General features: G+C 39.4%; 1 protein-coding gene across 1 annotated transcript in view; it reads left to right on the top strand.

The window, feature by feature from the left end:
• The window catches only part of iqsec3a (IQ motif and Sec7 domain ArfGEF 3a), a gene marked incomplete at its 5' end in the record, with an annotated part of 163,479 nt that overhangs the window by 93,787 nt on the left and 48,665 nt on the right, over window positions 1-21,027 (top strand). The window contains 1 exon segment of the mRNA XM_041781031.1: window positions 8,260-9,524. Within this exon segment, the coding sequence (XP_041636965.1) occupies window positions 8,260-9,524 (1,265 nt within the window).

Here is a 21,027-nt window from a genome sequence, read left to right as displayed (position 1 = left end):
TCCTTTATGGAAATCCACAGAAATGTGGACAATTTGACAGCCTCTGCCATTCATATGTATATTGTCCTTTGTTGCGATTTGACGTGACCAAATATACATCAGTGGAAAAGAAGTCACAGTGGAGGTAAATAACAGAAAAGTTTGAGTTTTTGCTCAGTCAGAAGCTGAGCTATGCAACATGGTGGGTGCATCCTAGCTTGATAATCATCTGTTCACTGGCAGTTTTGCACAGATTAAGCTCTAATGGTCAAATATCTATAATTCAATGAAAAGACATATGAGCAGACTTAGTCAATTTTTTTAGCCCATTTTTATTTCAAGTACTCTAACATTACATTGATAGTTTAACACAAAATAAGAACTAATGCTGACATTTATAGAAGTACTTTTATGCTAGTAAGCCAGCTAGCTAACATAGACTGTAAATGGCACATTGTTGGTTTACCCCTCATTTCCACATGTGTAGATGACTGATGTCTGTATATCCGTACAGATAGATAGAGAATTGATAAACTACCCATAGCCACTGAGAGAGAGTGTTTAAGTGTTTAAATATATTTCAAACTTCCAAGATGATCAGACAGCTCTTCATATCAACTGATAAACTCTGATATTTTTCATATAAATGAGGTTAATCTGATTATATTTCATATCAAGCTGATAAATACATGCCTTGTCATAGCCTGCTAGATAGTCAGCAGTTACATCTCTAGAAATTTATCATATTCTGGGCCCACATAGAGGGCACCAAGTGGTCATTTTGTCAAATTTTGTGACTTAGAGGGCACCACAGAGGGCAATTTGTCAAATTTTGGCCACATAGAGGGCACTTAAGAGAGCAATTTGTCAAATTTGGTCAATATAGAAGGCACTAATCAGGCACTTTAGCTTTTTTTTTTTCACTCAGAAGGCACAATATTGTTGTGTTTATCTGCTGTACTGGCATACAAGATGGCACTTTAGCTGCGATTTTTCAAACATAAGGGCACCAAGGTTGGCAATCGCCCCTCCTGCTCCCTAACTAGTCCACCAGTGGGTATTAACATCATTTTAAAATTAGGAAGTTTAAAATTCTGCAATCATGACATCCCTACCTGGAATATGGCAGCATGACATTTGCATTGTAGGTATGTTACTTAATAAAAAGGTCATTTGAGGAAAGTAATGCATGAAAAGGAAGGGGGGGGGGGTGTCAGTTTAAAAGCTGCAGTCAATCAGTTTCTGTCTAGTGTTGTTTCCCTGATTAGCTTTATGATTAACAGCAATGAGCTGGCTAACCTGATTTGCAAAATAAATCTTCACAAAAATAATCTTCTTAAATCACAGTACAAAAATTAAATTGCTTTTTAATTGTTTTAATTACTCAGTGCTTCAACTGACTGCATTCATTTTTGTCTTTAGTCACTTAAACCTCTCAGCCAAATCATTAGAAATTCAACAGAGCTGTTTTCTGTTTATACAGGACTTAAAAAAAGTGCTTCATCAAATGGAGAGGTCTCAGCTAAGTAAGTCCTGCAGGTTCAGTCTTTGCTGAGTGCAAAGCCTTTTGTTTGAGGGGAAGATAAAGTGATAGGTGATGAGTCCAGACTCTAAACGGCTGCTCCTGCTCTGTAATTGCTGCTAATCTCTGTGTGAGTAATTGTGGTGCCCGTGAATAAAAAAGGCACCTATCTCCATAAAGAAAAACATTCAACAGTAAAAAGTTTAATTTTATGGCTTGTATCCGTTCATAATTAAAGAGAGACGTGAGAAATATTAAATGAAGCAGATGTCTTAGTGGAGAACTTTATTCATCAATAAGCTCATTGTCTTAAAACTGCTGATGCAAGGAGAAGATGGTGCTGAGAACAGTGAAAATTCACCCTTCCACTCTAATGAATATAATCCCAGTTTTGAATAAATTCCTGTTTTATTCTCTGCGTCAGACTCGGTCTTTCAGGAACCACTGACCTTTCCGGTCACAGACTTTGGCCGAGGATGAATCAGCTTAACAGATCTGCATCCTCTGATGACATCAAGTCTTTCATTGTCCTCCTCATTTTGTAATACAGTCAGCATCAGTTGTGTCCCAGTTTTGCTCTTATATAATCATCTCATTAATCATGCAGATGTTTCGCTGCTGTAAGACAGCGTGCATGAGCATGAAAGCTAATAAACGTGGCTCTGCGTTTTGCCCCTCAGTTTTTGCTGGATGTGAAATCTGATAATCTTTTACGTATGCACATTCGTCATTCCCTCTGAAATAAAGGGCACCACATGTTAATGCAGGTGTTGACCGTTTTCACAAATTACAGAGGAGTCGGTTTAAAGATAACTCATCCCATCTCAAAATAGTAAACTTAATCTGTAAGACTTTTTGCGATGTAATGCCCACATTAATCAAACCATGACTACTTCTATGTTCTTCTTGGTTTTATAAATTTTGTACAGACTAATTCTATACAGAAAAGATTGAAGACATGTTTTCAACTAATTATCATAAATGCACTTTAATTCAGCATGTTTATCTTTTCATTTTCTGTATATTTGTCAAATCTTACAGCTGTGGTTTTAAATTATTATGTAGATCTCAGTGAAGTGATGTTTTTAAATATGAAATGTGAGAAACATACAGGTGCAAAAAAAAGAAAGAAACACTGGGTGCACTTCTATAGTCAGAAAAGGAGGCTGAGAATGAGATCTTCAATGATAATTATCATAGCCTGATGACTTTAATCATTAAGATAACATGCACAAATGGCCTTTGTGCCCTATTCGCACAGGACTAGTATTACCTGGGGACCTCTGGTAATTTGTAATAATCTCACAGGACATCTGTGCTTTTACGACTCAAACATGACGGTAATTTGTGGAGTAAAAATTCCACAAAAATTACATAACACATTTCAGCACACAGGTTATACTAATCTTGTATGAATCGGCATTTCTGTAATTTAGGATGGTTATTTATCTTTTTTACGATCTGTGCAGCTTTTTCTGCTCCTTTTCTGATCAAACACCTAATAGAGGCTGCACAGGAGATTGTTAACAAAGTTTTGATGCATGTCGTTAGTCTGATACCATAATTGCCTCAGTCATATTTTAAGGTTTTCAGAAAAAAGAGAAAAAACACACTTTGGGAAACCGAAGGATTTTTTTTTTTATTTATAGTGTAACAGGAAGTTTTACCACGTTTGAGCAAGTTTCTTAGAAACGAAAAGCCACGACAATGATTACATCAAAAAATAAAAGTGACTTAATTAGTCATTAAGATGATTAACTAGATGACTTAGGCATATAGTGATTGGTTGAGGATATAGACAATAAGGCAGAATGTATCAGGAGCTTTAGAAGGGAAGTGTTGGGCAGATTTCACAGTTTGGCAAAAAAAAAATGACTTGGGCAATTATGCTATGAGGCTAACAATATAGGTTATACATAGTGCTTCTCTTTCAGTTAATTTCATCTTATGTGCAAAAATGGCTTCAACTTTACTTATTGAAACTCTGCTGCCCAAACGTGTGTGCGCGCACTGCCGCTCTCTTCATACACACAGCAAGGCTGCTCTGTTTCCTACAGCTTCTCTTTACATGTGCCTTACTTTTATATCAGGAGTATTTAGCTGTACATCTCATGCATAGCACAATCCATGGTTTCAAAAGTGTTCCTCAACATTCAGTGGTTAGGCTGCAACAGCTGATCTGCGTGAGATGAGATGTCATGGATGCGTAATGATCCCAAATTTATTGAGTGCAGAATAATATTCACAGCATCACTAGCATAAAAACTGTTACAAGTAACAGGAGAAGTTCATATTTAACATTAGATGTGACCTTTTTTCATAGATTACAGAGAGAGGTGCTCCAATGTCTGATCAGCTGCAGATACACTGCAGGCGACTTATGTGACCTCAGTGGAAGTTAGGAGAGATATTTCACCAGTTTGTTAGCCAGTGACAGCTTGCTATTATCTAAATATATTTTCAAATATATAAAGAGGGGCGGAAGAACAATTTAGCACATGTTGTCTACAAGAAACTCTGGTAATCAGTTTGTGTAGGACACATTCAAGAAACTTCCCCCGAGCATAACTGTTTTTTGGGGGTTTTTTGTTGTTTTTTTGATGAACGATAGAAATAAAAATTAACCGCAGCCATGCAACATCTTGATGGTTTCCTTCAAAAATGTCTTTAAATAAAGTACATTACAGATGTCACTTATCCAGTATTTTAAAATGTAACCTCTTTAAAACAGTTAAAACCATTGCTGCCAGTATTGCTCACAAATAAGGGAAAATAGATATGAATATAGAATAATTTCAAGGAGTAATTGGGTTCCAGGTACAATTTTTGTCTTTCTAAATGTAGTTAACAACTTGGTCTGAACATCATCAGGAAAACTGGCTTTTATCCAGCTTTGACAATACTAATCAAGATGATATGGGGTTAAGATGTATTACTGGGTTGCCTTAGGAAATTCTGTCATAATGCTTCTGCTTCTTAAAATCACAGAAAAATCTGCTGAGTGTTGTGATTTTGTTTGACCTTTAGCTCTGAGACACATTTCCATTTGAAGCACAAAAACTTCCAGCCTAAAATTTATTCATTCTCCAATCCTTCTGGGTATTAATATTTCATAAAAAGACAGAGAAAGCAGCATGCTTTAAGCCAAAAATATTGACATCACTGTGAATCTAATATGGTGTATTCACATTTGTGAATCAGTTTAGCCATTACCTCAAAATGCTTTACATATCAGCCCCATTTTTGGAGTTTAATGAGCATATTTTACATCAAAACTGTTACAGACTTATGTTTAAAGTTAGACTGTTTTCCTCTTTAAAGCAGAGGTAGTATCTAAGGTGCAGAAGTGCATACTGCAGTGTTGTGCCACTTTGTTCTGGCTTGTTCTTCATTCCCCTACCCAGCCCATTCAAATGGGGGAACATGAGGTCACCACGGTGCTGATCTGCCCGTCAAAATCGATTTAGGAACCCTGGTGGAACAGAGCAATGCCATCACTGTCCGCCACTGCGTCTCCGGAATAATCTCTCTTCATCAGCGCTTAGTGAAGTGATCAGAGGTAGAACTGACAGTCGGATAATGGAGGGGATTTTCAGCAGTGCCACCCCTGGCATGGTCGTCTGTCTCAGCACCTCTCTCTATATCTTAACCTTCTCCAAACCCTCAGCTCCTTCTTTTCTTGTTTCTTTAAAGCTCTGTCTATGTCTCCTTTTTCATGTCAGGGGCTAAGATCCATATACTGATACAGTGCCATCTCAGGATCCCCCCCATCCAATTTTCATGGCACCATAGTTGGCTTTAAAAGAAGAGCCAACTATTTAATAAGAGTTTCTGGAATAAAACTGCAAATGCTATGTTGCAAGAGTTTATCAGCTCTTATATGGTAAATTATCTCATGGGAAATTCTTTAGCATTTCTGTAAGATCTCTTGTAAGCAGAACTTTAAAGCAAGACAGCTGTGGGTGGTGGAACAGACAATTTTGGTACGTAATCTCCTCATTGCTGATGAGTTCATTAAGTTGAAGCTAACTGCTGATGCCAAGCACTTATTGAAGTGATCAGAGGTAAAACTGCACAATCTCTTTGTCTGTTGCGATGGTCATAGTGTTTGATGTGGTGATTACAGAGCCGTTAATTTGTGCCAAGACTTGACAGACAGATATGACAGCTCCTTAGCGGTGACTGATCAATCATCACAACCGATGTGATGACGTTGAAAGGAAGAGGGGCTGAGCCAGATGACACCCAGAAGGAAGCACTTATGCTTAGGGAGCTCAGGTGTGTCTGCCGTTTCTTGCTGTTGCAAGATGGGGCCCTTGTTGTCATCAACTATGGCAAACTTTACAGGATAAAATAACTGATATTCAGGGCAGACGGGCCACTTACCTTGTATCTCATCCTACTAAAACCGAGTGTTCTCAGAAAGGCTGTTTAGAGCTGGTTTATACAGGGTCAAAAACATCTTCTGGTGTTTGACTCATACAATAATTAAACCAAAACACAGCACAGATGTTTCATTTAGACCACATGTGACTGTGTTCGCAAGGGAAAAGGGATGTATGGAGGTCAGCAGGTGTTCTCTTCTGATTGGTTGATAGTTTTACTGCTGCTGTGCACAAATCAGCCTTCACAAACAGGCAGCTCAGGTCAATTGAGGATCCACCTACCAACATATCCATATACATGCATAAATACTCCAAAAGAAAGGTCAGTTGCTCATGTAGGAAAGAGGGTGCGCATCTCTACTACCGATGCAATCCTTGCCAGATTTTAAATCCTGTCTACTTTTCTTACTTTTCTTCCTCCCCACGCTTCCTTCCTCCACCGTGCACCTGTTCTTTTAGCTCTAATTCAGTCTGAATGGCAAGGTGTATCAGATACACACTGATAAAGTAAGCAACGTGACCCAAATGCTTTATTCATCACCCCCATCCACGCTTATGCAGAAGGCAAAACAAACAAACCGGACTGCCACATTTAATCAAACCCAGCCTCACTGATGGGCCTTTTTCACATTGAAGGGCACCTCTGCAGTGGAACTCTTTGCAGAATTTGTTTTGATGAGGGAAACCTTTCAAAGTAATGGGGTCAATCATATTACCTCTGCGCCTGACTTGAAAAAGAAAACTTAACAAGGTCTATTTTGGAGTGCAGTCATGGCGATAAGGCTAACCTTGTCACTTCAAGAGTGTGCACAGCAGATCAACAGAATAAGCCAGATTAAAAAATGATGAATATTCAGGCTGTGTTCGACCAGTCTGCAGTGACTGAGAAGTCGCCATCAGCAGATACAGTAGAGCTCTGAACCAACGTCCTTTTCAAAAACCACCTTAATATTCTCATGGCGTCTCACTTTGCTTGCAGAGGCTCTGCAGTGAAATGTAAATGGAGTAGATAAGATGGATTTTCAGTGTCATTCCACTTTTCTAAAGAGCTTTGTATGTGATTCCATTCCTCCAGTGACAATGGCGCAGGCTGCATCTTGTTGAACCAACCACTTATCACAAATTGCAAAACCTCAAGGCATTACAGCCTATCAGGACACTGTTCGAGGTGGTCTGTTGACTTTGTCCAGGACTAAAAGAGATTAGAGGCTGAAAGTCATAATTTGATCCCCACTGGGCATGGTAACCATTTGCTCGAATGCATTTGAATTTGAATTTACAAGAGGGGTATTTCACTTGAACCAAATTAATCCCCGTGAACACATCAGCCTGATATAAGTCTTCCACAAGAAAGAAAGAAAGAAAGGGAAGGAACAGTGATGATTTCTATTTTCTAGACTTAATGCCTTGCTATTTTTAATATGCAGTGCAGCATATGTAGATTGCAAAATATGACACCGCTCTTCTTTCAAAGCTCTATCCTCTCTCGCACTCGCGCCCTTGATAAAGTTAGAACAGAAACAGAATTATATTCATTGATTTAGTCTGAATGAAAAGGATTGCAGAACGACGACAGAAGATAAGAGTGTTTTCTGGGCACTTCCAAAGATACCCACAACCTGATTGTTCTGGGAAACTCAAAGAGGTTTCATCTAGTGTTTGAGCTGCTGCCGGATGACGATGGCTATATTACATCTCTATCTATTTCCCACAGCATTGGAGCAATTTTTCACAGGCAAGATTAATGGCTTGTTCAACGGCTCAGCTGTTTGAGACAATTTAAAGTTGCGTGGAGGACCTCTCTATGGAATTTACAGAGATTATGAGTTCTCTTTGCTGAGGAAATGAACAGTTGTCCAAATGCCATGACTCAGCTTTTACTGTTTTCTCTTGACTAAACTGTGTTAACTCCACAAGGCCAGTTTGGAAAATGAAATAACTAAGCCAGTTAAAGATTAATTTAAAGTTCTTTAACATTTAAATTCTCACATATTGAACTTTATAACCTTTTTTAACCTTTCTCAAATTTAATGCACCACAATTATTATATTCCTTTTTTAAAGACCCGCTCCTTTATTCTCAATCCATTCTCCAAATGGGTTTTCCCATTGCTATTCATTCCATCTACCATATTCATTCGCAACCTTAGTGAGGCAAAAGACATGGAATTCATGCTGCAATTTCTTTTGAGTCGCAGGGGAAAGGACCTTCTTTGACCTTAGCAAAGTTTTCTGTTTCTGTCATCAACTTGTAGTGCAACTTTCCTTTTTAGTACATTTATGGCAAAATCTTATCCCTTGCAAATTCTGAAATCCAACATAACTTTCAAGGAATTCATGCTATCCTTTTATATCCTTTTTCTTCTATTTCTAGATCGAAATGTTAGAGCACAAATACGGTGGCCACCTCATCTCCCGCCGTGCTGCCTGCAAGATCCAGACCGCCTTCCGCCAGTACCAGCTCAGCAAGAACTTCGAGAAGATCCGCAACTCACTCCTGGAGAGTCGTCTGCCTCGACGGATCTCCCTGCGCAAGGTCCGTGTGCAAAACACGGAAGGTTTTTCAGCTGAACGGGCGCTGGCGGAAGGCTGCAACTTGGCGGGCATCCCATTGGTGCGCTCGCCATCTCTGCCTGCCACAGTTGGTGGCACCCTTACCGACCTTGAAGACTCTTTCACGGAACAGGTTCAGTCACTTGCAAAGTCGATAGACGATGCACTCAGCAACTGGAGTCTGAAAACGATGTGTTCACTGAAAGAAGGTGGAACCTATCAGTTTAGTGCTGACTCCTTTAGTGCAGCAGGAGTAGGAGGTGTTGGAGAAAGCGGTGGTGCTGGAGAGTCTACAATTTCTCAAGGCTCGTTGGACCCAAGTGACCTGTCGAGAAGTGCAAGCAAGCTGATGATGGCATTCCGGGATGTTACTGTGCAGATTGATAGCCAGAATATCCGTGTTTCATCTTCTGTCATGGAATCATCATCCGTCACCCTTGGCAGCTGTGTCCAACCAGAAGGGGCCTACAGCACAGCCACGACTTCGTCCACAACAACAAACTCCACCCCAGCTTTTGTTCCACCTCCCACTTCACAAGAACCCCCTCCTCCTCTTGCAGAAGCCCCATCTGAACCTATAGATCCCCCTCCACCCCCACAAGAACCCCCGCCTCCTCCTGAATCCCAAATAGGAGATGAGCAGGATGTTGAATTCCCCGCTCCTCCTCCAAGTGAAGAAGAGCTGGAGGAGGATGTGCAACCTCCCCTGACCCCTCTGGATAAGATGGCTACCCCTCAAATCCTAGAGGAAAATGTGATGGCAGCACCACCACCCACACAACCCCCTCAAGTCTCTCAACCACAGGAGGCTGTAGTCCTAGGGAGCTCGCCTGTGGTAGAGCCACTGGAGGTCAAGAGGAGTGGCTCGGAGACAGCAGACAACAGCTCAGAGCAGATGAGCAGCAGTAGCACGTCAACAGAGGCACGCTCCACATCTGAAGCCTCTTCCAAGGAGGCACTGCAGGCCATGATCCTCAGCTTGCCACGCTACCACTGTGAGAACCCTGCAAGCTGTAAATCCCCTACTCTGTCCACTGACGTCATGCGAAAACGCCTGTACCGCATCGGCCTCAACCTCTTCAATGTGTAAGTAGCTACTGCATGTTCATTCTTATGTGACCGCAGGATTTTGATTAAATTGTCAAACAAAGGTTTTGTTCTGTTAATTAAAAATAAAGTTGACTCAAGGTTAAGGTCAGGCATAAATGTATGGTTTGGGCATTAAGGTAGGGTTATGTTTAGGCCTTAACATAATGTTTTGGCAAAGTCAGGTTTAGGCATAAAGGCTAGACTGAGGCATGAAGGTTTGGTTAAGCCATTAATGTTAGGTTTTGTTATGGCAGAAAAGTTATGTTTAGGCATGAAGGTTAGGTCTAAGCATTAGCTCCTTAAAGCCTGTTTTATCAAATTTGATACACACTTTTTTGAGACTTCTATCTAATCAATGTGATCAATAAATTACTTCCAAAACCCTTTTTGTACAATAAGATAATTGATAACATTTCCTCTAGTGGATTATCAATTGCCAACAATGCTTAATGTATCAAATGTGATACAAAAAATGTATGTGCAAATTGATGGCCATTTTTCTTTTTGGGGATTTTGGTATAAGGTTAAATAAACATTTGAGTTCCAAAAAATGAGAAGTTTCTGACTATTAATTCAGTTATCAGGCTTTAAGGGGTTAAGGCATTGGTTTAGTTAAAAGGTTAGGTTTAGGCATTACATTAAGATTTAGGCACTAAAGCTTAGGCTGAGGCATACAGGTTTGGTTTGGGCTTTAAGGTCAGGTTTAGGCATAAGGGTAAGGTTAAGGCATTAAGGTTAGGTTTAGTTTTAAGGTAAGGTGTAGCTATTGAGGTTGTTTTTATGTTTAAGGTAAGGTTGAGGCATTAAGATCAGGTTTAGACAATCAGGTTAGGTTTAGGCATTTAGGTTTGGTTTACATATTAAGGATAGGTGTAGGCATAAAGGTTAGGTTAAGGTATGCAGGTTATGTTAGATATCAAGGTTAGGTTAGGGTTAGATTTAGCTGTAAAGGTTATTTTTAGGTATTAAGGTTAGGTTTAGGCATCAAGGTTAGGTAAGGGCATAAGGTAAGGTTAAGACATTAAGGTTAAGTTGAGGCATTAAGTTTAGGTTTAGATTGTACGGTTGGGTTTAGGCATACTTTCTAGGCATCACCATTCGGTTTAGGCATTAAAATTAGGTTAAGGTATAAAGGTTAAGTCTATGGTTATATAAGGCTAGGGATTCAGACTGGACTACAGTGAAATAAATCCATGCATCTGACAGTTTAAATCTTTGCATTTCCCTTCAAAATCAAATCAAGGAGTCAAGGTCTAGGTATTTGTCCTCCTTATAGGGTATGAAATTCATGAAGTCTGCTTAATACAGACAAAAGCAAAGATATTCTGAGATAGTTCAAAAGAGAAATGAAAGCGCTTTTTAATGCTGTAAGTACATTGCCATTTATGAAACAAACTGTACCTCCAACCTCTCCTGAAGTGCACCTGAAGTTTGATGGGTCCCTCTGGGCTTGAAGAGCAAAGAAAAGCACTTTTCCTCACTGGCCTCCGTTGTGCTGAGAGAAAGAACAAACAGAAAGAAACCCAAGTCCCAAGCTAGATCTAAGGTGTCGTCTTTCTTTTCAGACAGATAAATCACAACAGGGACAAAAGCAGACATGATAAATTATTGAGGCAAAGAATTGTGTGAAGTCTGGTTTGCACTTAGAAAGAAATGAATAGAAAGAAATGTCGACAAGATAAAAGACTTGGTGACATAGCATGGGCAGTTAAAATATGTCTCAACATGTAGGAAATGACAGTTGGCTAATCCCCAAACCCATTCCCCCTGTCAAGCAGCTTAGCACAGTGCACAGGCCGTAACAGATTCTAACACTTGCAAATTCACCACCTTTTTAATCTTTAGCGTAAAGAACAATAGTTGTTTATTTTCAGCCAAAGGAAAACAAAATCACACTTTCTTTTCCCTGACATCCATAAATGTGCTGGGTAAAATGACGTCTCTTAACTGTTGCTCTAAGATTATCTGTGCTTACACTGGTTCTCTGTGACAGTTTAAAGTGATGATCAGACAATATTTTAAGAAATCTTGATTAACAGTCATAAGTATGCACTTGGTGGTTGAACTGAAGGACTCAGGGTACACGCCCCAGAAAAGGTTAAGGTAGACACCTGGTAATAAATAAATATCTTGTCAAAGCCCTGTAGGGATAAGTCAGTTATTCTGCTCTAACACTGCACTATAAGACTGCTAAGCTACTGGATTAAAGTCTTATGAAGGGTAGTCTAACTTTTATTGTTAAAGGCAATAAAGGCCTGAGATTTAGTTTTACCCAGTAGAGTTAAAAGTAGAGCTATCTTGGGTATACATATCTCTCGTCGCTGATGCAGTTATTTTAATCCTGACAACAATAGACAGAAGTGCCAATGTTAACATCAACTAATTTTAGGTGAAAATCGAAGCTGTAGTTTTAAAAAACTTTTTTATACTTAATATAATCTAGTAAGTCTGCTAATGTTGTGCAAGTCATATTTGCTTAACAGAAAACCAATGTTTAGGTTTCATCAGTATTAATTTTGTCGACTTAATTTATGACTAAAATTTCAGTCAAAAACCTCTTTTCCTGTAAGAAAGAGAAAGCTTAGACTAGCCAAAAACAGATCTCTGCTTTCCTTCAATGAGACTAGTTTTTGTTGGACATTCATAATCCCTGATATTTCTCCCCTTGGGTGAATCTGTCAAAACACAACATATATTTAGCTCTTCGACTACCAGCTGTAGAAAGCGGGGATCCCAGGTTTTGCTGGGTGCACAGGACACACAAGAATGTTATGGCACCAGATTTTGGCAAAGAAAATTAATGTTTTGACTAAAAGTTCTGACTAAAATGTAATCACTTTTTATTGACAGGAACATGACTAAAATTTTATTTTGTTTTCGTCAACTCAAATTACACTAAAACTATAAATGGGTAGAAATGATAATTATCCAAATCAACACTGGTTTTCCTTCATAAATTTTGTCATAATGAGGGAGAAATGCCTGTAAAAGGCACTTAGAGATCAGACTCAGGATCAGCTTTATTGGCTGGGTGTGCTTACACATCAAGTAAATTTAATACAGTAACATTTGCTCTCAGTGTACAGAAATTACACATTATATACCAAAAATAAACAAAACTGACAAAGTAACCCTCATCCTAAGATTGCAAGGTGTGCAAAGGGTGCAAGAATGCTGACTAGACATGATCAGAAATATGAAATATGAAACCTTATGGGCAGATTAACATGAGGAGAAAAGACAATTTAAGATTATTAGTGCAAATATGCAAATGAAGTGAGGCATTTTCCCACAGAGAGCCTTATGTTATTTCAGTTACAGTGAACAGATTAATTACTTACAGCATCTGGGTATGTAAATAGATTAAACTAGTCATTAGTATGCTATAAAGATAAATGAGTGGAAATGGCATATGCGATGAGGCATTTTACCACAGAGAGCCCTCTTATGTTGTTCAGGTTACAGTGAACAGAGTATATAATTACAGCATCTGAGTATGGTGAATAGATTAAATTAGTAATAAGTATGCAAGTAGAAGCATTTTACCACAGAGAGCCCTCAACATTATTACCTCCGCCAGGGAGGTTATGTGATCAGCAGGGTTTGTTAGTTTGTTTGTTAGTTTGTTAGCAACATAACTCAAAAAGTTATGGACGGATTTTGTTGATATTTTCAGGAAATGTCAGAAATGGCATAAGGAAGAACTGATAAGATTTTGGGAGTGATCCTGATCACCATCTTGATCCAGGAATTTTTTAAAGGATTCTTTACTATTGGGAGATAGGGCTAATGGCAGAGGTCTGCACTCTCTGAGTGCTTTTCTAGTTTGATTTACAGTTCAAAGATTATTATGTATAGCATTTGGGTACGGTAAAGAGATTAAATTAGTTATTAGTATGGTAAATAGATGGTAAATAGATTAATTATTGCAAATGTGCTTATGAAGAAAGGTATTTTACCACAGAGAGCCTATTTGAGTTACAGTGACTAGATTGATTACTTTCCGTTTTTGAGTATGGTAAATAGATCAATAATTCATATGTAAAGTTGATAAATTCATTAGTGCAAATATGCATCAGGGATGAGGCTTTTACCACAGTGAGCTTAGAAGTGCTGCAAGTGGTCATAGACTCCAGTGTTGCTTCCAGCACCTGTGAATTCCAGGACTGATCACCATCAGGAAGTGTCTTTTTCAGTGCATTTCTCCCTCATTGTGAGAAATGTATGAATGAAAACAAATTATAGGTTATCTGTTAGGTAAAAATGCCTTACATGGTGCCATTTTCATTGAACAGAATCCTCAATTCTTAAAAAAGATGTAAGCAGTGGACATGGACAGAGCTGGGCAGCACTGGTCAGTGTCCTTGTTTTGTTTGAGAGCCCCCTGGTGGCAGAATTTTACATACTTTGTGTTTAAGAAATGCTGCACCACAAGGCTATTTTATCTTTTGTTCAGAAACTTTTATACATCTGGTATTCCTACCAGCAGCCAACACCCTTTTGCATTTTCCTCTGTGGCCTCACAAACTGTCAGCAGCAGAAAAACAAGTTCATGTTGAAGAGCTTGTTTATGTTTGCCAGTTGCAGCTTTTCAGTCCCTGTGAATTCACTTTACCACCCTCGCTGCCTAGTGAAGAGTGACAAAGTCAGACCCAGATAAGACCCCCGAAAGACGCCCTCCAGACAGGTGCAAGGTGCTTACATGGCAGACGGAGATAGGAAGAGAAAGAGTTGCCATGGTGACAGCAGTGCATCAGAGCCAGCTCTGACTGAATCTGATGGGTTGAAAAACACCAAATCCTAAAGATGTGTGTCAAAATCACTCAGCTATCTTTATACATGATTGGAAATAGCATCCATAGAAGCATTAAAACATCCATTTGAATTCTCTACACAAACAGCCTTGTCTTTATTAGTCAATGCTTGCTATGCTCCATTTAAAAAAGTTAGTTACCACATTACTCCTACAGTGTGCTCTGCAGCCTAGAGCACGCTTGGAAGGAATATTTAAATAGGGAGATTTACAATATGCTCCATTAGCTTTTCACCCTGAGCGTACCCTGAAGGACCAAAACACCCCACAAATTCAAATAAATGCACTCGACTCGCTCACATATATTACAAGTTGAGCCCAACCATTGAAGAGTAGCCGGGTACAATTAGTTGGGGTGGATTCAAAAATAATGGCAATGATCCACCAAGCCTAAAATTCTCATTAGTCATTCTGCTGCGAGTTGTGGATGTAATTAAAAGTTCCTTCACCACTGTGTGAACTGGCACCTTGGGAACTGGAATGAAAAATTTGTTAACATTTCAATCCGAGCACGTTTTTTTTTTTCTCCTTGTGTGTCTGCCACCTCAGCCGTCTAACAGAAGCTCTCCCTGCTTTCCTAAAATACCTTGCAGAAACAGAAAATATGCCGTGTTCCCCAGGGTGTGAAACCACTACAAGATTTTGTAAAGATATTTCCCCCAATTAAGCCTTTTTTATACAAATTTAGAAGATTGGAGCCCATAAACAGCCATTATCTTTGTGCCCACTGCCAAGTTCTGCAGTGCAATAAAAGGGCACAATAAAGCTGATTAACTTTGACTCAACGCTGGAGCGTGACACACAAAACAAGAGGAGCAGGAACGAGCTGTGCTGCTGCTGCATAAAAGAGGCAGAGAGAGTCATCAACGAGGTACAAAATAGTGGAATAAAAGAAATGATGGGAAGGATGATGGAGTTATTTAGTAGTCAGTTAAATATGTGGATGATACACTCTGATGTTTTAAAAGACAAGAGGGGGATTTATGGAAGCTCAGCTATACATTTTTAAATTGCTATCTTGTAAATGCAAGTCATCTCTACTAGTTTTCTCAAGATCTTAGCAAACCTGATCCTTTAGTGAGTCAAGCACAAAACAAAGAAATGTAGTTAACAAGCTCTCATATATATCTCAACTAGAGTTCACCAAAAGGCATGTGGGAGACTCCATAGTCAAGTGGGAGAAAGTTCTTTGATCTGATGAGACCAAAATGTTGTTTTTAGCCGACAGATACGATGCTATGTTTGGCAGTATGGGGATGGCAGCATCATGCTGTGGGGATGCTTCTCAGCAGCCAGCCCTGGAAGGCTTGTAAAGCTAGAGGGCAAAATGAATGCGTCAAAATCTCAACTATCATAATCCCTGAAATAGTCAAAAAGCAAAAACACAAAGAAATGAGGTTAACGAGCTAAGTCATGGGAAGTTGAGTGGTATCAGTACTGTCATCATTGTACCCTTATTTTTGCCATGAAATAGATTTTTGCTACACCATCATCACCAGTTTAAAAACCTGTTTTGTTGTGGTAAACAGGACGGATAGTTCAACCCACTAGACATGTTGGTGTTCAAATAGCTAAACGAAGTGCATCAGATACCCTACCTATAAAAAGTATTCAACCCCTTGGATGTTTAACCCCTTTAATTGCTTTATAAATCATTTGTGATCAATATAAATTGGCTTTTTGACAAAAAAAAACACTTAAATGTCAAAGCAAAAACACGTTTTTACAAAGTAATGTCAATTAAATAGAAATATGTAATTTTGGCAATTGGACAAGACACTTTGTTTGGTGGACACCAGACACTGCACATCAGAATAAACACACCATACCCACTGTTGAAGGAAGCATCATGTGGCAGCATCATGCTGTGGGGATGCTTCTTGGCAGCCAGCCCTGGAAGGCTTGTAAAGGTAGAGGGTTCAATGAATTTGGCATTGCATAGGTAAATCCTGGAGGACAATCTTATTCAGCCTGCAAGACAGCTACGACTTGGGAGAAGATTTATTTTCCAGTAAGAATGACATACATACAGCAAAAGCTGCACAGAAATAGTTAAAAGACAACAAGGTGATTGGTAACTATGTACACTGTTACTAGATCTAGATATAAGATGCAGGTTTTTCTCCATTAGAAAATAAGTAGGGGTCATTTAAGTGGACTAAGTTATCCTTTGGTTGACTAAAGCCTTATTTAGCTCCCCCAGGCACATTGCTGCCATGGGAATAAAGTCTATTAGTTTTCAAACAGGTCCTGTTTGATTGTGTCAGCCTGAAATTCAGCTGGAGTGGCAGAGGAAGATTGGCTGTAGTATTTATCTGTTTATCCTGTTTTAGTAGCACTCAGCAGTTTCTGAATATCTTTGTGTGTGCACCTTTTTTTCTTAGTTTCTGTTTGACGAAAGCTCCCAGTTTGATTATGAGGCTCCGTGACTCTTATGAGATATTTCCAGAAAATGACAGGGTTCAGCCTTTTCTGCCTATATGGAATCCTCTCTCCTCATTCCCCCGATCAAACACCTTGAAAGATAAGCTGACTTTAATAAATTGGGTACAAGAGAGGAGAGATAGAGGAGGAGAAAAAATAAAAACGTAAGGAGAGAGAGAGGGGGGGAAACCAAGCTTGAGGCTTATTAGTTCCACCAGTTCATATCCTCTCTCTAATACCTGCACTGTTGTATCCTTTGCATCTTAAACAGGGCTGTTTGCTCGAGGCTAAAACTTTGGTATTGCTTGATCATGCAGAGAGGAAAAGCTCTCTCATATGCACACAGTCGGGGTAATGTAATGTGTGAGCGTGTATTTGTCTTGCAGCAGGTGGTCTATGCACCCACCTTTGCAGGAGGAGTTAAAAGAGCAAAGGAGGCATTAAAGTAGAAGAATATTTTGGTGCATATACATATATATGTGCAAGAACAAAAAGATGGATTGGCGAGGGAAGGAAATAGAGGACAGAAGCAACAAAGAGGAACTGAAAAGACACAAAAAGGTAGAGCGGGGGAGCTGGTGAAGGAAGGAGAAGGCCATTTGATAAAGTTTCTACTTTGAGAGTGGATGGAATGACAATGACTCCATTATAGGGCGGGAGAGTTTGTCAAGGACATGGCCAACACACAAGGGAGCTGGTACTGAACCTACAGCAGGGAACGGTGAAAAGAAAGGGACTGATTCCTGAGTGGATTTCTTTTTATACGTGCAGTAATTTTCAATTTTGTGCTTTCACTTCGGACATTTCCTCAGTGAAAACGCCGAACAGACGTTACAGCGGGGCTCCCTTCGACTCTCCACGCGTGAAAATGTAGCACTGGCAGAGCTTTATGAATTAAATACAACATGACAGAAGAGAAGCACAGGTGAAGGCAAGAGTGGGAGTGAAACAGATCTGAATACACGTGTCAAGGATGGCTAATTAGCTCACCGTGAAAAGAAAAGCCTGACGAACTCCTCCAGAGGTAACCTGACGACAGGAGCAAAGAGGCCTCTGTGAGATATTCAGATGCTGCTATGGTTTGTTTGTGCACACACGAGCATTGTCTGTATTAACAGTCTGCCCTCAGTGCTAAATGACCCAGCGCATAATTACAAATCTGAAATCCAGATGGCGAACAGAGGAAGCATTTCGAAACCCTCCTCTGCAGACAGGTGGTACGCACGAATGCTGAACAATAGCACAACTGAATTGAAATAAGAAATTGTCATTTAATAGTAAATAAATACTGAATCAGCTGTAGTATTGGAGTAGACTGTATAGCAGTTTTCACATCTAGCACTTTCATTCTGGGTGGATAAACAGAAGTGTTGTGCTTTGTAAAGGCGAGACTTTGACGCTGGTGTAGCGAACATTTCTGTGTCCACGTTGTAGAATAATATTCCAAAATATGGATGTTATTAATGTGCTACTATCTCCACTTTGTAAAACAAGCTCAAGCACTGTTGAGTGAGAAAAGGCAAACATTTCCTGAAGACGCTCTCAGTGCTCTGTCGCTTGTTTCTCTGTCATTGTCCACGTTAACCTCCTGAAACCTAAACTTTTGTTTGGAATGTATTTTTAATTTCTCCCACTCATTTGGGCTAAATAGGACCTGATATGTTTCAAATTCGACCTTGTCTTTGAAGAAGAATTAGTTTTTACCAAAATGATGTCCACAAATCTCCTGAAGGTTGACAGGAAATACAGCACTGGATAGGTTTTAGGGCATCTGTTTTGGCTGTGTCGACCAGTCGGTCGGGTGTTGGGTGTCAGTAATTTAGAAAGGTATATTGTGGTAGTTTTGATGATGGACTCCAGAGACTTAAAGGCCAAGCAGGTCAAAATTTTCACTGTAAGTTCTGCATTTCTTTAAAACATTCCTTTCCAAAATCCACAAAAAAACCTAAAATAAAAAAAAGCCAACAAATAAACATTCTTAAAGTAAAATTCCATGTAAATTTCCAAGAAAATTCCCCAAAATTTCGCCCACCCCAAAAAAAAAAAAATAAAGTCCCAAATAAAACTGCCTTTTACTAAAATCCATGGTAATTATGAAAAAAAACAATGAAAGAATATGAAATATTTCCCACGTCATCAAAGTTATCTGACAGTTCCATAAAAATCTTGAAAAAGGTATAAAGTGATTCTTCAAATTTCTGTGAAAATACCAAAAAGCTTCAAAGCAATTTCCACCGAAAAAACTCAAAGCAAATTCCCAAAAATTAGTAAATATTTCCCAAATTTTCATGAAATTACTTACGACTTTCCCCAAAATTCAAATACATTATCCAAATTTCTATGAAAATGTCAAATATCTAATATTTTCCCCAAAACTTCTAATGAAACTCTCATAAATATACAAACATATCTCCCCAAATTTCCATGAGAATTCCTGAAAATATCAGAACAAATTCCATAAATTTGTTTGAGCGTACTCTGAGTGTACATTTGATTACAGAGATGATAAAATGCTTCTTTTGAAATCAGCAGAAAAATGCTAACCTAAGCCTGAGAGCCTTATGTTCTTGCCTTTTCAGCAGAAACAAAGAAACACAATCAGGTTTCTAGTCTGAAAAGGCACTGTGGCACTAACAGGCCATTAATCTATCACTGGTTAGTTATGAAAAAGAAACGTGTGCATCTGGAGAATCAGGTAACATGCAGCGCTGACACTTAAGCCCTAGTAGAGACCATGAAACACAGCCATGAGGTACGGGCACCTTCACATCTAAAATAGATCTAAAATAAAGAGGTGATAAAGTGCTTATGAAGGTCATGACAGGAGGCAGCTCTTTATTTATGATGGAACATGGGGCAAAGATGTCGTGTGATTTAGGGACAGAGATGTAAGGACGTGTTGCAATTCATTTGGGACCCGTGCTTTTAGCATGACATCTGGATCCTGTCTGGCATCGTCTCTCACATTCCCTCTGTGTTTTGCGTGTTTGCCTCTGTGCAGTTTTCATCTCACGCTTCAACCTTGTAAGTTTTCCCCTCAGAAGTCCTCTTGTTTGTCTTTTTCTTCCAAAATAATCCATTAAACCTTCACGACGCATTCCACATGAGGTTATTTGGCTAAGGTTGGTTTAGAGGAACCTGCCTCCTTGAATTTATAGCATACTGAGCAAAACATTAACATTAAATATAGTGAATGCTTAGTGAAAATGTTTTTTTATTGGTCTTCTCTACAGTATCAGCTCCCTGCAACTGAATTTTTGCTCTTTTATGGGCTCATGACACATAATTTAGGGGAAAATTACACTCCCCATTAACTTATAACAGTTAAAATAACTATGTCGTATATTAAATAAAGATAAATCCTAGGGTGCGAGGTTGTGGTTTCTCTGAGATAGGGCTATAATAGCATTGCAGTCCATCCTGACAAAGGGCAGTCATCATTTGTCTGATAGGAAATACAACCAGGGTTATTTGCTCCATTTTAACACTTATAATTTTCAACTGAGGATACTGCAATACACCCTTGAATCCATTCATTTTCCCTTTCTCATCACCTTCCCTCCATTTCTGCTTGCAAATAATAATCACCATGTGTGTTCCATCTGTTGTTGGGCAAACATCAAATGAGCAGTATCTGCCAAATTCGTTTGGCGAGACATCACCTTCAGCTGAGGGGGTGAGCTCGAAGCTGAGAGTGTGTTGGAGCCATCACAGCAGATGCTTTCAGGCGGCACTCATCGTCCTCCCTCTCTGTCCTCACGTTCCCATTCTCGCACATCTGCTCTGTCTGGTCCACTTCCAACCTCCTCCTGCTATCCTGCCCTTTATCCCCACCCCCCTAACTTTCCCCTCTGTCCCGCCCTTGCCTTACTAAACCCATTAGCTGAGCTGCACAAATACGCACACATGGATCTGTTATGTAAAGGCTGTGGTTTAAACACTGAATGGAGAGCAAGAGCTCTGGCAACAATGCGGCCCGCCCTGGAGCAACTGCCCCGTGTGTCCAGTAGGGTTATAAATAGTTACTGTATCACTTAAGTGTTTATACTAAAGTAGCTTCTGTCATGGAGTTGGATGGCAGTATCAAAAAGGCCTTAAATAATCTCAGAGGAAAGGATGTGGTATTCATAAATAGCGATTCAAAAACACTAAGAAGATATTTACCCAGTTTCTTGAAGACTGTTCTGTTGTGCATTGTACAACCCATTTTCATGCAAAATGAAGCTTAACTTAGCCAGGCAGGCTGTGCAGCTAACTAGACTC

Source organism: Cheilinus undulatus, linkage group 23 (genome assembly GCF_018320785.1).
Source record: "Cheilinus undulatus linkage group 23, ASM1832078v1, whole genome shotgun sequence".
Taxonomy (NCBI): domain Eukaryota; kingdom Metazoa; phylum Chordata; class Actinopteri; order Labriformes; family Labridae; genus Cheilinus; species Cheilinus undulatus.
The sequence above is the reverse complement of the archived record's forward strand: the minus strand, read 5'-3'. Positions and strand labels throughout refer to the sequence as shown.